This window comes from Callithrix jacchus, chromosome 1 (genome assembly GCF_049354715.1).
Source record: "Callithrix jacchus isolate 240 chromosome 1, calJac240_pri, whole genome shotgun sequence".
Lineage (NCBI taxonomy): Eukaryota > Metazoa > Chordata > Mammalia > Primates > Cebidae > Callithrix > Callithrix jacchus.
In genome coordinates this window covers 164,699,098-164,712,046 of record NC_133502.1, presented here as the reverse complement: position 1 = coordinate 164,712,046, position 12,949 = coordinate 164,699,098, and the positions used below count along the sequence as shown (strand labels likewise).

The window sequence follows — 12,949 nt, the reverse complement described above, 5'->3', positions numbered from 1 at the left end:
TATTGAGAAAACCTGGGTTCTAGTCCTCCCAACCTCAGCCAAGGGGGTGGTTACTTAGCGGTTTTGGTTAAGTGGCTTTATCTCCTCTAGGCCTCAGGATTCCCACTAATGAAATAAAGAGGTTAGATTGGCTCATTGATTTCTCAAAACAGTGAACCTACTCCTCTCCTCACCATCAAATGCACTATTGTGTGACCTTTCCATAGAGAAAGCGGATAAAAGTGAAACCACTCTGATTAAAGTGATGGTTGGGGTCTCTAAAGCTCAGCGACTCATTCCTGGGAAAGAGGTGTCATTTGATTAAGAATTTTGCATCTAAGCACAGCATCTGTGATGCAGTAGTCTCCCCTTCCCATCCTCACTGCTCCAGAGAGAACCGAGCTGCATCCCATGTGGCATTCCTGGCTTTTGCATCTCTGTTTCAAATTCTCACTCACAGAACCTTTGCACCCGAAACTCATGATGTCAGATTTCATTTCTTCACTCCACTATTCGAGTCTAAAAAGATCACAGCTAGACAGAGCTCTAAGAGCAAGGAAGACCTGAGCTCAGGTGTGTGAGTGTGCATGCCACTGGCTGTGGGTTCAGGTGGAACTCTGCTGTGTGACCACCAGAACGAACACTTCACATTCACATTAGAGCAGTGGGGTACAGGATAAACCCTTTCTTTTCCTTCCTGCCTCAGGAGGTCTGCCTATGGGCTATGTTCTTTTTTATGTAATAAATGAACAGACTAATGATGGAGACTAATTGTCCCTTCCTTCGGATAAAACGAACTGGCTTGGTAAAGAAGTAGCTAGGGAAAAAGAGAAAAATTAAATGAAGGTGATATTTTTCTATTTGGGCCCTGAAAAAATTCTCCAGTCCCATCACTACCTACTCTATCTGACATGTTCTTTCCTGCAACCATACCCTTTCATCTCCCTATCCATCCATCCATTTATCTTTATTCAATCCTATGTATTTAATTCCTCCTATGTGTCACACATTTTGCTAAGGAAAGGGATGCAATGGTGAATCAATAACACATATAGTTCCTACCCCTCCAGACCTTATACTCCAGTGAAGAGACAGATTTTAATCACATAATCACACATCTAACTAATCCATTTTAACTCCAATAAGAGCTATGGAGAAGAGGTACATGATGCTATCAAGTGTAGAAAGATTTGATCTGGACAGGGAGCTCAGCGAAGGTGTCCCTGAGGAAATGGTGCTTCAGCTGAGATCATAAAGATGAATAGGAGTTAATTAGATGGGGTTGGAGAAGAGAAAATTTCTAGAGATAGGGAATAACATGAGAAAAACTCTGCTACCTGGAGATTTCTCCCATCTTTGGTGTATCTCATGTTGCTACTTCTACTAGTAATGCATCCAGACAAACAAACCATCCTTCATGATCTAGCTCAAATGTTACCTCTCCAAAATGCCATCCCTCATAGCCTCAGGATGCTCTGTGCTGCCATAGCTTCTTGTATTTGATTTGGTGATAGCTCTTCAGTATTTTAGAATTTTCTCATTAATTGTATATCTATTTCACTATACTGTGTGAGCATCATCCATTTTTGTATTCTAGATTCCTAGCAAAATGTCTGGCATTTGTGCAAATATAGATTCCATAAATGTTTATTTAGTAAAACAATGGATGGATGGGTAGATGGATGGATGAATGGATGGATGGATGGATGGATGGATGGATGGATGGATGGATGGATGACTGGCAAGAAGATACCATAGATGACTCAAGGAGAGCATAGTTACTATTTTCACTGGACTAAGACCAATATATTCCCAGAACTGGAACAATATCTGGCATATAAGAGGTTCTCAGTGAAGCTTTGATGAACAAGTGAGTGAATGATCACTTTGGACTCAGCATGGTATAGAGAACAGGGGCTCAGTGGTCCCCAAACACTTTGTCTTGGCTACCTCTGGATACTTTAGGTTGATGGTCCCAGAATTTGTATCTCTTCTAAGAATACTTTTCAGCTACAGACAAGGAACTATTAGAACTAAGCTAAAGAGGAAAGGAGATGAGGGGCACCTGCAAGGGCAAAGGCGATAAGCATCACTGGCAGGGCTCAGAGCCTGACAGGTGAGGGTCTCTTGGGCCTCACTACTGAGTCCAAGAAGGGATTGAATTCTGCTGTCACACTGGTTGCCCAGACCGCCAACTCAGCAGAATGAGTGCCCAGGTAACTCAAGCTTTCTTTTCCCCAAATGCTGGACTGATCCAGAGAGATAGAAGTAAGCAACAGCCACAGGGCCTTGGCTTTGATTTTGCCACTCCCAACTGAAGCTTGGGAGAATGAGGTTCCAAAAGTCAAGTACAATGTCAAATGCCCTCAGGAAATCCCCCAAGAATGTATAGAAAGAAATGTGTGACCTAGGGATTGTCTGGTGACACTTGGAGGTCAGGGAATGGATCCTAGGCAGGTAGTAGGAGAAAAGCACCAGCATAGATGTTAGAAGAGCTAGGCTTGTATTTTGTCTTTGTGGTTATCATGCTGTGCTGACTTGGACAACTCATCCTCTCTCTGGCCCTCGTTTTATACACCAAGAAAACAGAGCTTGATCAAATGAAAAGCCTTCCTTGTTCTGACATGGCATCAAATTTTAGATCCAGCCACTGCCTGGGTCTCTGTTTACCCATTTTAAAAATAAAAGGTTAGTTGAGATTAGGCAAAAGAGCCTTGCTGGTTCTGGCATTCTAAGAAGTTTCATCAAATACAACTTTTCCTAGGGCATGGTCTGATCCTTTTCACCTATGTTTTCTTCAGTGGGCTCTGGATGAGTTACAGAGATTTGGCCATCCACCTGTAAGGGATTTGGGGCTGCTTTTTCACTGCCAGATGGGAAGAGCCACAAGGGGCAGAGTGACGTGCAGAAATGTCTTTGAGTTCTGTGGACAGCCCTCCCATGAGGACACAGCTGAGGTCCCAAGAACCATGCCCCTTGAGTCCTGCCAAGCTTGTCACTGATACACAGAGCCAGATCTCTGTAATTCCAAATTCTGGGGAATGGCTCAACTGTGAAGTCACAGAATTTAGGGGTCATAAAGGCTCTTCCACTTCAGCCCAATGGTATATCTAAGGCATTCATATTCCTTTTGGGGTTGAGGCATGAGTAAATGGCTAGGATGTGGGGCAGAAGGCATAGGTCTGCGAGTAAAGGTCATCTGTAAAATGGGCATTAAAGACAAAACCACCTTACCCGACTCTGTAAAGGTTAAATGTAATAATGTTGGTAAATTTCCAAATTAGCATATTCTAGATGGTAAGTCATTATAGTTTCCCGCCCTTCCTTTCTTACAGATCCCATTATTTTGTAGACCACAGGCTCTCGAGCCACAAAAGCCTGGCTTGGAACCCAATTCTGTTACCCATTCCCTGTGCTTTTTAGTCTGTTTCTTTATATCTCTCTGCTTCAATTCTACCGTCTATAAAATGAGGCTGCTAATCCCTGTCCAAGAAGTCTGCTAAATGGATATTTTCAACACTCAGTAGGTATGGCAAAGGATAACCAACATTAATACAACAATAACAATAACAACAGCAGGATTATTTCCAGGGAACTGAGTGCCTTCCCTGTGACTCACCTCACAGCCTTTGACACAGTGAATCAGAGCAGGGTGAGGATACCACTTGAGACCAGCAGTGCAGACAACTCTCTGTGGGAAGAGAGACAGAGAGGTGAGATGGGCTTGGGATTGGGAGGGACCCACGTCTGTGTTGGCACCATATTCAACCACCCCACCTCTTCTTGGACCTTCCAAGTCCTGACCTCACCCTGGTGTTTACAAGGAGAACTTGCCCAGGTACTTGCAATAACAGGAGCCATAAGATTAAAATAATATTTGTGTTCACCGTATGTGTCATGGTTCTGTATTTCCCTGGCAGAAACAAGGGTTGAGGAGAAGCAGAACTGGGAGGTGGAGACATGATCAGAAAGGCCCTTCAGAAAATTCTCAACTGATGTTTGATCCATTCGTGGAGTTGAGATAAGGTTGGAGGAGGAGGGGTGTGTGTGCATGCAGGTGTGTGTTTGCATGTGTGCATGTGTATGTGTGCATTCATGTTGTATGTGTGTGGCTGCGGCAGGAAGATGGGAGAAAAGTGTGGAGCAGTGTTTCTCAAAGCATGAGCTGAAGACCACTTTCATCAGCACTGGTGTTGAAAGTGCTGATGAAACACCACTCCATGGGAGTGTGTTAAAATGATGAACATACTCCATGGGAGTGTGTTAAAATGGCAGATTCCTCAGCCCTGCTTTGGATTTAATGAATTGGACTCTCTGAGGCCACGCCCTGATGCTCTGCATTTTAGCAAGCCTTTCAGATGATTCCAATGCACACTACAGTCTGAGAGCAAATGGGTTGCTGGACGGATGAACCAACCTGCGGCTCAAACCCCTGGAAAAACAGAGAACTCCTCCTGCTGTCACCTGCTGCCATGTCATACGGGTCTGCCCGTGGTTACCTGAGGTTGCCCACAGTGAATTCATTCTTGCTCTGCCCCTTCCCTGAATGTCCTTCCCCATTTTGTCATTTTGAGAATCTTTAAAATGTCTGCTCAAAACTTATGTCTTCTGTGGTACTTTTCCTAGCCCCATCAGGCAGAGCTTATAGGCACTTATTTATAGCCTCCTTTTTAAAAATAATGATGATGACAACTAAAATATATATTTGAGTGTATTTGTTGTGCTAAGGAAAACTGTATGCATTATCTTATTTATTTCTTGCCATGATCCTGTGAGGTGGGGATTAATCTTGCGTCATAGAGAATAAATTCCCCATGCTCCATAGCTGTTAGAGAAACTAGGATTTGAAAATAACCGATTGTTTCAGAAATGATTTAATAACGCTCCTAACATAAAAGCCAACATGATGATGTTTTTAAAAGTAGATGAAAGAAGAAAGTTAAACAAGACTAGAAAGATAACATAGTATCAGAAATAGGGCCACCATAAAAATCCTAGAAGCTCCCTTTTCTGTTCTCCATAGATGCCCCAGTTTTCACACCAGATTACAATTATTTCTTTGAAGAATGAAATAAAATAAAATGGCACGTGCTTAGATTTGAGGTAACTGTCAGCAACCAGCCAGGGAAGTCCACACGATCAGAGCTTGTTTGACTGACTGAGAGACAAGTTGATTAATTTTAATTAAAAAATCAACAGTCACATGGGCCAGAATGTAGAAAATCCATGTGAACAGCCTATTCTCTCCCTGAGGGCAGACCTATATGGGAGCCAAATTGTAATTAGGCTTCTTGGTGAGGTTATGACAAACGGAATCAAGTGACTCTGACTGGATTGGGTGCCTTTCTTCTCAGCTCCATAACATCTCAGGTTCACATGAGATATCCCATGCCTTCAGCAATGCCTGGCACAGAGGGGAATGCTAAATAAGCATTTATTTTATAAAGGAATGGATTCTTTTCAAAATAGAGATGATTTTATCAATGGGCAATAATTTCTTTACTTGACTTCCTGTCTTCTAGAGCATCAGAAGATCATCTAAGCTCAAGCACTAGACTTGTCCTCTAAACAAGTCGAGTTTAGAGGACCATTTGAGTATAACCTGAATGTAGCCACTATCATCCTCCAAGTAGATCAAAGACCGTGGAGAAAGAGCTTAACTTGATGATCTCCCAGTCAATCTTGCAATGTGAAATCCACTATCTTGTCCCTTACTGCTTCTATTGAAATTGTCTACCCTCCCCTAATACACTCATAAGGTGGTATATGGGAAAAGTCATGGGATATGAAATAGGACAGACGTGGTTGCCATTCTGATTTGGAATTACTTTGTAAATTTCCACTATGAGGGTTGGTTCTCTCATCCATAGGATGGGTACTGAAATAGACTTGTTTTGATGATGCATTCATATAAATGATGTGAAAATGGTAAACCTAGTACCAATTTCTTATGTTTCTTGAGGGCAGGTCTTGAGTTTCAGACATGTCTGTATCCTTCCAGGGTGAAGCATGGAGCACAGTGAACACACTCATGAAGGAATGTGATGCAAATACAAATGAGGGAATTTGGGTAGTGTCAGCGTTCCTTTCTTCCAGTTAAGCTACCTTCTTCCCTTCTGCCTCTCAGCCATGGGGCTGGGTGAAGAGGATCATGTGCTTTAATTCTCTTAACCAGAATTTCATCTCTAAGTATGAGAGTCTGTTCCCAGTCAAAATCCAGAGGTGTTGGAGGGCATTTGGTAAAGGTTCAAAAAGTAGAAAACAGCAGAGTTAGAATCTGCTAGGGATTTGATGCCCATGCCTTCCCCTTGTTTATTTAAGAGCTAATTTCATCCATCTGTAGGAGTGTCTTGGTGTGGTTGTACAGGTTTCTGTCAGTTGAGGTTTACCTGATGTGAGTTTGGAAAAAGGATTTTTATACTAACTGCGTAAGCCTATTTATCTTTCCAAGGCTTTTGGATTTTCCACTATACTCAGGGCTGCATGCCCACCTGTCTCACTACAGGGTCCCTCTGCGTATTGGAACTGGGAAAGGGGACAGGCCGTGGGAGCTGAAGGAATAGTTACGCTATATGCAGGAGAAGTTGGGAGATCCCAGACGGGGCCCCTCAAATGTCAGCCTTGTTTCTCTTGGTACTAGTAAGACATCTAGCCCAGCCAGAGTCTTTTCAGATAAGGTTTTGTAAGAGGGCTCTCATTTCCTGCCTTGGTGGTAGGCAGAATAGGCTATCTTTTCTTCCTGGCTCCAATTACCATCATCATCATTCTCATCATCAACACCACTGGCACCACCATTATCACCACCACTATCATCATCAACACCTCCATGAACACTATCGCCATCCTCTGCACCGCTTTCTCTTTATCCTCATCATCATAGCATCACCACTACCACTACCATCATCACCAGCATGAACCCACCATCACTACCATCACCACCTCCACCAACATCAGCACCATCATCACCGCCAGTATCCTCATCCTTATCAGCACAAAATCCTCTATTAAATAAATATTATGCTCTAAGCCCTGGGCTCAGAGCTTTTATCTCATTTAATTCTCACCGTAACTATGAGATAGGTACTATTTTTGACTCTGGTTTACACAAGAGAAAACTGGGGCACAGAGAAGTTAAATGACCTGCCCCAAATCGTACACATAGGTAGTGACAGTCAGCAATTAAACCCACATTTATCTGGTTTTAAGGTCTAGCTTTGAACACTATGCTCTCCTTCAAAGTATACTATCCCCTGAAGCTGTAAGTATAAAATAGCTTACTCTTTTGACCAATGCGAAGACCAAAGTTCAGAAAGGTGGAAAGGCCCTTTGAGGCAAATGTTAGAGGGGGTAGAGTATCTAAAAGATGAAGGCCAAAGAAGACAGGCCCCAAGCAGAGCCAAAGGCATGTGAGAAGGCAGCTAAGAGAGCCCCCTCAGCCAGAGGCCCAGATCTCACACCCCTCCTGGATGTCTTCTTCCAAGATGAGACCTTTTCCTCTTGGCTTTTTCCCTGATATATGGGACCTGCTATGAATGGATCGTATCAGTTATTATTATGATTTTTATTTGCTTTTTGTTATCAGCCACTGAGTTTCTGGCTTCTTTCTCCAGTAAGCTTTTTAGAAGCCTAGGTATTTCCCACTCTGTATTCCTAGCGTTTGAAGAAGATCTGCCACTTGGAGGTGCATACTTGATGTTTATTGAATAAGTAAATGAACAAATGAATAATCGAATGAATGTATGAGCGTGTCCGTAAATGAATGAAAAAATAGGTGGATTCTGGCTGTGTCTCTTTGTCTATGGACTTCCCCTCCAGCAAACTTAGTTCTCCATCTTTACATCAGTGAGACTGGACTTAAAATAGTCACTCTGAACCATTTGACCTCTAACCTTTTGATACTTGGCAGGGTTTTCCACAAAGCTCCCTTCTTTTCACGAAATGAATTTTGCATTCTTTGTCTGCATGTGTCGCATATTTTTAAAAGACATGTATGAGGGTTGCCCTTGCAGGATGGAAGGCAGTGCAGTTAGCTAATTCTGCCACATTCATTATGTGAATTGAGCAGTGGCAACCTCTTTGAGCCCCAGCTTCTTCATCTGCCATGTGATAATCCTTACCTCACCGGGGAGTGATGGAGACAAAATGAAGTGGCACATATAGAATTGCCTAGCAAACCATGTCTACATATTAGAGAGAGTCAATAAATGGCAATTTACCTCTCCTAATTCATTCCCTCCCTTCTGTTTCCCCCTCCCATTTTTTTTTTTTTTTTTTTCTGGAAGCTATTATGAAAGAGAAGGTCTCAGCACCTAGAGGAATTCCAAAGTCCTGAGGATAGGGAGATGCATTTTCTATTGTGAAACACTCTCAGCATCCCTGGGCAAGGGACAACGTGTGAGCAAATTGCATCTATTTCCTAGGAACTGATGGGAGACAGGCTGCCACCCCAGAATTCTAGATCTCCAGGCTGGAATAGTCTATCTCATCCAGAGGTTGCAAGCCAACAGCTTCTAGGCTACACAAACCACAGAAATGTTTGGTTTGGCATACAAGTGCTTAAAAAAAGTCAAAAGTAGTTGCCAAAATTTTAAAAAATGAAAGAGATTTCAGATTTTTAAAACTCCAGATTTCTTGTACCCAAGAAAAAATGAAAAATTTGGCTGCAGGAGACCCACATTTCCAAATTGCTGCACTTGGCTACAGCTGTCCCCCTTTGGAAGCAGAAAAACAACTATGTTTTCCATATTCTGCCATAGTCTCCACCATTCCCTGCAGTCTCTCCAGCATTGAACCTGAGGGGCATTTCTATCTATGATCGAGTTTGTATCATTTTGCTTATTAGATTAGAGGAAGAGTTCTCTGTACCTCTAATCACTTTCAAAAGTGCATGAGCAGGGAAGGTGATTGAGAAGACGGCTTAGGACACCAAAAAGAAGGTACATTGTGTTTCTCTTTATAGAAGTTAAAAATACACGTATGAAAATGGCTCGTGATTCCAATTATATGAAGTTTACAAACAAGCAAAACCAATCCATAGTGATAGAGAACAAAACAGTGGTTACCTTGGTGCTGAGGAAATAGCCTGGCACGGGGAGGGAGGACTCCCTGAAGATTTGGACAGGTCCACATCTTAATATGGTAATGGTTTCATGCGTGTACACAAACATAACAATTTATAATGCCTTATGCTTAAGATTAGCATATAAGTTATAGCTCAATTAAGAAAAAAGAGGGAAGCTGAGGCAGAACGATCACTTGAGGACAGGAGTTCAAAACCAGCCTGTGCAACATAGTGAGACCTCATCTCCACTAAAAAAAAAATTTAAAAATTGAAAAACAGAAAAATAGAAAAGGACTTCAATAATATCTATAAAGTTTTATTTAAGTTGGGTAGTATGTGCATGGGTGTTACATTTTTCTGCAAGTCTTTCTTTCTGAAATATTTATAGTAAATACTACTAGTACTAATATGCCTCTGTGATTCTATTTATTTATTTATATTTATTTTTTGAGATGGAGTCTCACTCTGTTGCCCATGCTGGAGTGCAGTGGCACAATCTCAGCTCACTGCAACCTCCACACCTCCTGGATTCAAGTGATTCTCCTGCCTCAGCTTCCTGAGTAGCTGGGATTACAGGTGTGTGCCACCATGCCTGGCTAATTTTTGTATTTTTAGTAGAGACAGGGTTTCACCATGTTGGCGAGGCTGGTCTTGAACTCCTGACCTCAGGTGATCTGCCCACCTTGGCCTCCCAAAGTACTGGGGTTACAGGCATGAGCCACCACACTTGGCTGCCTCAGTGTTTAACATGCAAAAGGGAGGTTTTCTGCTTCACTCATTTCTCCACCTGCCTGGTTCGGGTGGTGTTTCATTTTGTGACTCCTGAATGAAGCCTAGCTCTCTCACTAATGGGTAAACTGTGGCCTAGAGAAGTGACAGGATTTACAGCAGAACATATAGAAGGAAGGCACCAAGGCTTACACTAGAACCTTGGTCACCTGACTCAGCAATGATAAATATTTAGCAAGTACCTACTGCTGCCAGGCACTGAGGGAGGTACTATGGTAAATAATATGACCACAGTCCTGCCTTCACAAAGCTCACTGTCCTGGTGTACCCATCACAACCTGTGATCGCAATGTTGATATTCCACTCCTCTAAGCAGTCATCATTCTCTTCATTCATGTCAATATACGTAACGAGCTTAAAATAGAGCCTATCTTGGCTAAGCAGCAGTGGTGGGCCACAGCTGGCTTGCACAGGCTCGCAAGAGCCAACAGTGCCTGGATCTTCCCAACTTTGTGCTCAGTGACAGCAATATGGAAACCTTGAAATCTGCCATGGTAGGAATATTTATATCACAGAAATTGGGAAATGCTATAAATCAGAGTTTCATGTTTGTGGAGAGCCAGTTGTTAACTATCTGCCAGCACATCCCTGGAAAGCCATCAGTAAATGCACTGCCTTTATTATTCTACATTCCATAGCAGCTGTGGGGATAGCGGAAGTAAACTATCAGACTTGCCTGGGTCTCTCTTCAACTTCCCTTAGGCAAGTGGCTTCTGTCTCTGACATTCCATTACTTTCACTGGAAGCAGGAAGAGACTATTATCCACCTGATAGGGAAATGTGTGTGTGGTTGTGCGTGTGTGGTAGGGGGTGGGGGTGGAAATAAAGGAGAGGAAGTGCCTACCCAGTGCCTGATCACAGCAAGTGCCCTTTAAATGTCCATTCTTGCCTCTCACTGTTACCTGAGGATAAAAGTGGCAGCAGCTGGAGCAGAGCCTCACCCCAGCCATCTAAATTGCACTGGTGCTCACAGGCAGACCCTCAAAAAGCAGAGGAGCTATCCAGGGCCTCCTGTGGCCTGGAAACACCTGCACCAGCAGCTCTATTTCTGTAGCTCTCACCGCACAAGGGGCAAGGGTGCAGCAGAGGCCAGCTTTTCTGCCTTATTCCTGGAAATCATCAATCTCTGCCCTTCGCCCTCCTCCCTTTTTCTACCACATTTTTTTCCTCCTGGATAATGAGGCCTCCAGAGACCAGTGAAGGTCTGAACCTCGTTATGGTTCTCTCGGTAGGACAGCATCAATAAAGGCAGGCAGACCAGGGAACTGGGTGGGGGATGGGGTGGGCAGGCAGCGGGTGGGCAATGATGGGGAGGCGGGCAGCTTGCAGGCTTTCAAATCCCTGGATTTATTTCACAGTGAATTATAACTGAACTCTTTAGTGCCCAGGGCTCACAGAGGGAAGGGTGGGAATTTGCCCAGGGGGTAGGAAAACAGTCTTAAGTGGGAGGCTGGGCTAGGCCAAGAAGATCTGTGATACTGGGGTGAGAGGGAGGTCTTCTATGTCTGCTCTGCATATGAGTCAAACTCACCTGCTTTGCGGTATGTGGGATTTAGGGTGGGAAACCAAAGGAGAACCGGTAGTATGGGAGGAGCTGCCAATCACAAGTCCAGCTGTCGTTCCAGCTGTGCTGCCTGTGCGGCCCAGCCGCCTTCCTCTATAAGCCTCAGTCTCCCTATCTGTTCAATGAGGAGCCTGTCCTTCACGATCTCCAGCTGCCTTGAGATTCTGACATGTGGGCTCCCTGCATGCCTGGGTATAGGAGCATGTCAGGGTGCGCTGGGGCATTCAGGGGAATCCATACAGGAATTCTGGTTCAGGAATGGTGGAGGAAACAGATGGAAGAGCTTGAGGTTTGGGAAATAGGGCTGTCTTGGGGATATGGAGAGAGTCAGAGGCCGAGATAGAGAGAGAAACCAGGGGATGATGGAAATGAGAGTGTAGCAGGGAGGAAGACAAAACAAGGGGAAAGATAGAGGAGGGAGGAGAGAAAGACAGAGTGGAAAGAGGTAGGAAAGAGATTAGAGAGAATAAGATGGAGACAGAAAAAGAGAGCAGAAGAGAAAGAGGAAGCAGAAAGGAGGGGAGGAGCACGCCGGGGCACACGGAGGAGTAGAGGGGGTCTGGACAGGTCTGTATGCCTGGAGCGCTGAGTAAGCCCTGGCAGTGGTGCCCTCAGCGTATTTGAGAAACAGTACACCCAGTATCGGGTTCTGCCCAGCTCTCCGGAGTATGATCTGTAGCAGGAAGGCAGACGGCAGCTCCCTGGGCTTCATGGCCTCTCAGCACCCCAGGCAGTAGGCTGGCAGAGAGACATAGAGCTGAACCTTACCCACCCCCCCCCAACTCTGGCCTCCTCCTTTCACTTTCTCCAGGGTGAGGAGCCAGTGCTCAGAGTGACACATAAGGCCTGGGATCTGTGATGTCCTGAGAGACAAGGGCAGGGCCCACATCAGCTCCAGGGGCCCCACTTGATGGGGTGACACGAAGGTGAGTGGGAATAGCTGACCTCAAAGTCAAACTGACACTGCCTGGAGATGGGAGCCCCTGGAGTCATCTGGCTGGGGGCCTGCTGGCCCGGCACTGTGGGAAGCGCACAACACTCAGGCTCACGTTTGGGTTCGAGCCTTGGTTCAGGGCCTCACTTCTGAGACTTCAGTGTCCACAACTAGAAAATGCAGACAATGACCCCTCCCTCATACAACTGTACTGAGGTTTAAATGGTGTCTTGGTGCTAAGCACTGGCCACATGAACACGGCAGGTTCTCCACAAACAACCGATGTTACTAGTTTGCTATACACCTACTAATTGCTTTCCCCAAAATAGGTAAAGCTTGGAGAAAGATACCAGTAACCTAGTCTATGTAAAGTGGAAGGCTACATGGGAGGGCACCAGAGAAGGCACACAGCCCCATCCTTTTAAGGATGGACTTTCCAGCCAGACAGACTTGGGTCTGAGACCCGGCTCTATGCTCCCTACCTTTGTTACTGGTGCCTCAGTTTATTCCTAGGCTGACATCAGCATTTAGTGGGACAGAAAATAAAAGCCCCTTTACCTAGGACCTGACACAGAGAGAAAGTATTAAATAATTAAGGACTAGAGAAATGATTGTGATTAAG

The 12,949-nt window shown here is 44.4% G+C and overlaps 1 protein-coding gene and 1 long non-coding RNA gene across 6 annotated transcripts in view; one reads left to right on the top strand and one right to left on the bottom strand.

The window, feature by feature from the left end:
* PAPPA (pappalysin 1) overlaps window positions 1–12,949 on the bottom strand; it is a 253,779-nt gene that overhangs the window by 20,366 nt on the left and 220,464 nt on the right. For all 3 annotated transcript variants that reach the window (XR_008475800.2, XR_008475799.2, XM_002743252.6), the window contains exon 20: window positions 3,599–3,670. Coding sequence is in view for 1 of the 3 variants with exons in the window: in XM_002743252.6 (XP_002743298.3) it covers window positions 3,599–3,670 (72 nt within the window). In the remaining 2 variants the exon portion in view is untranslated. The remainder of the gene's footprint in view (window positions 1–3,598; window positions 3,671–12,949) is intronic.
* LOC118152688 (uncharacterized) lies at window positions 3,097–9,395 on the top strand. 3 transcript variants are annotated; one of them, XR_013536226.1, is made up of 3 exons: window positions 3,097–3,276; window positions 3,507–3,692; window positions 3,900–9,395. It is a non-coding gene; the product is annotated as an uncharacterized LOC118152688 (long non-coding RNA). The 3 variants fall into 3 exon arrangements; XR_008475801.2 differs by having other exon boundaries at window positions 3,504–3,692; XR_013536225.1 differs by having other exon boundaries at window positions 3,097–3,692; window positions 3,900–4,005; window positions 4,326–9,395.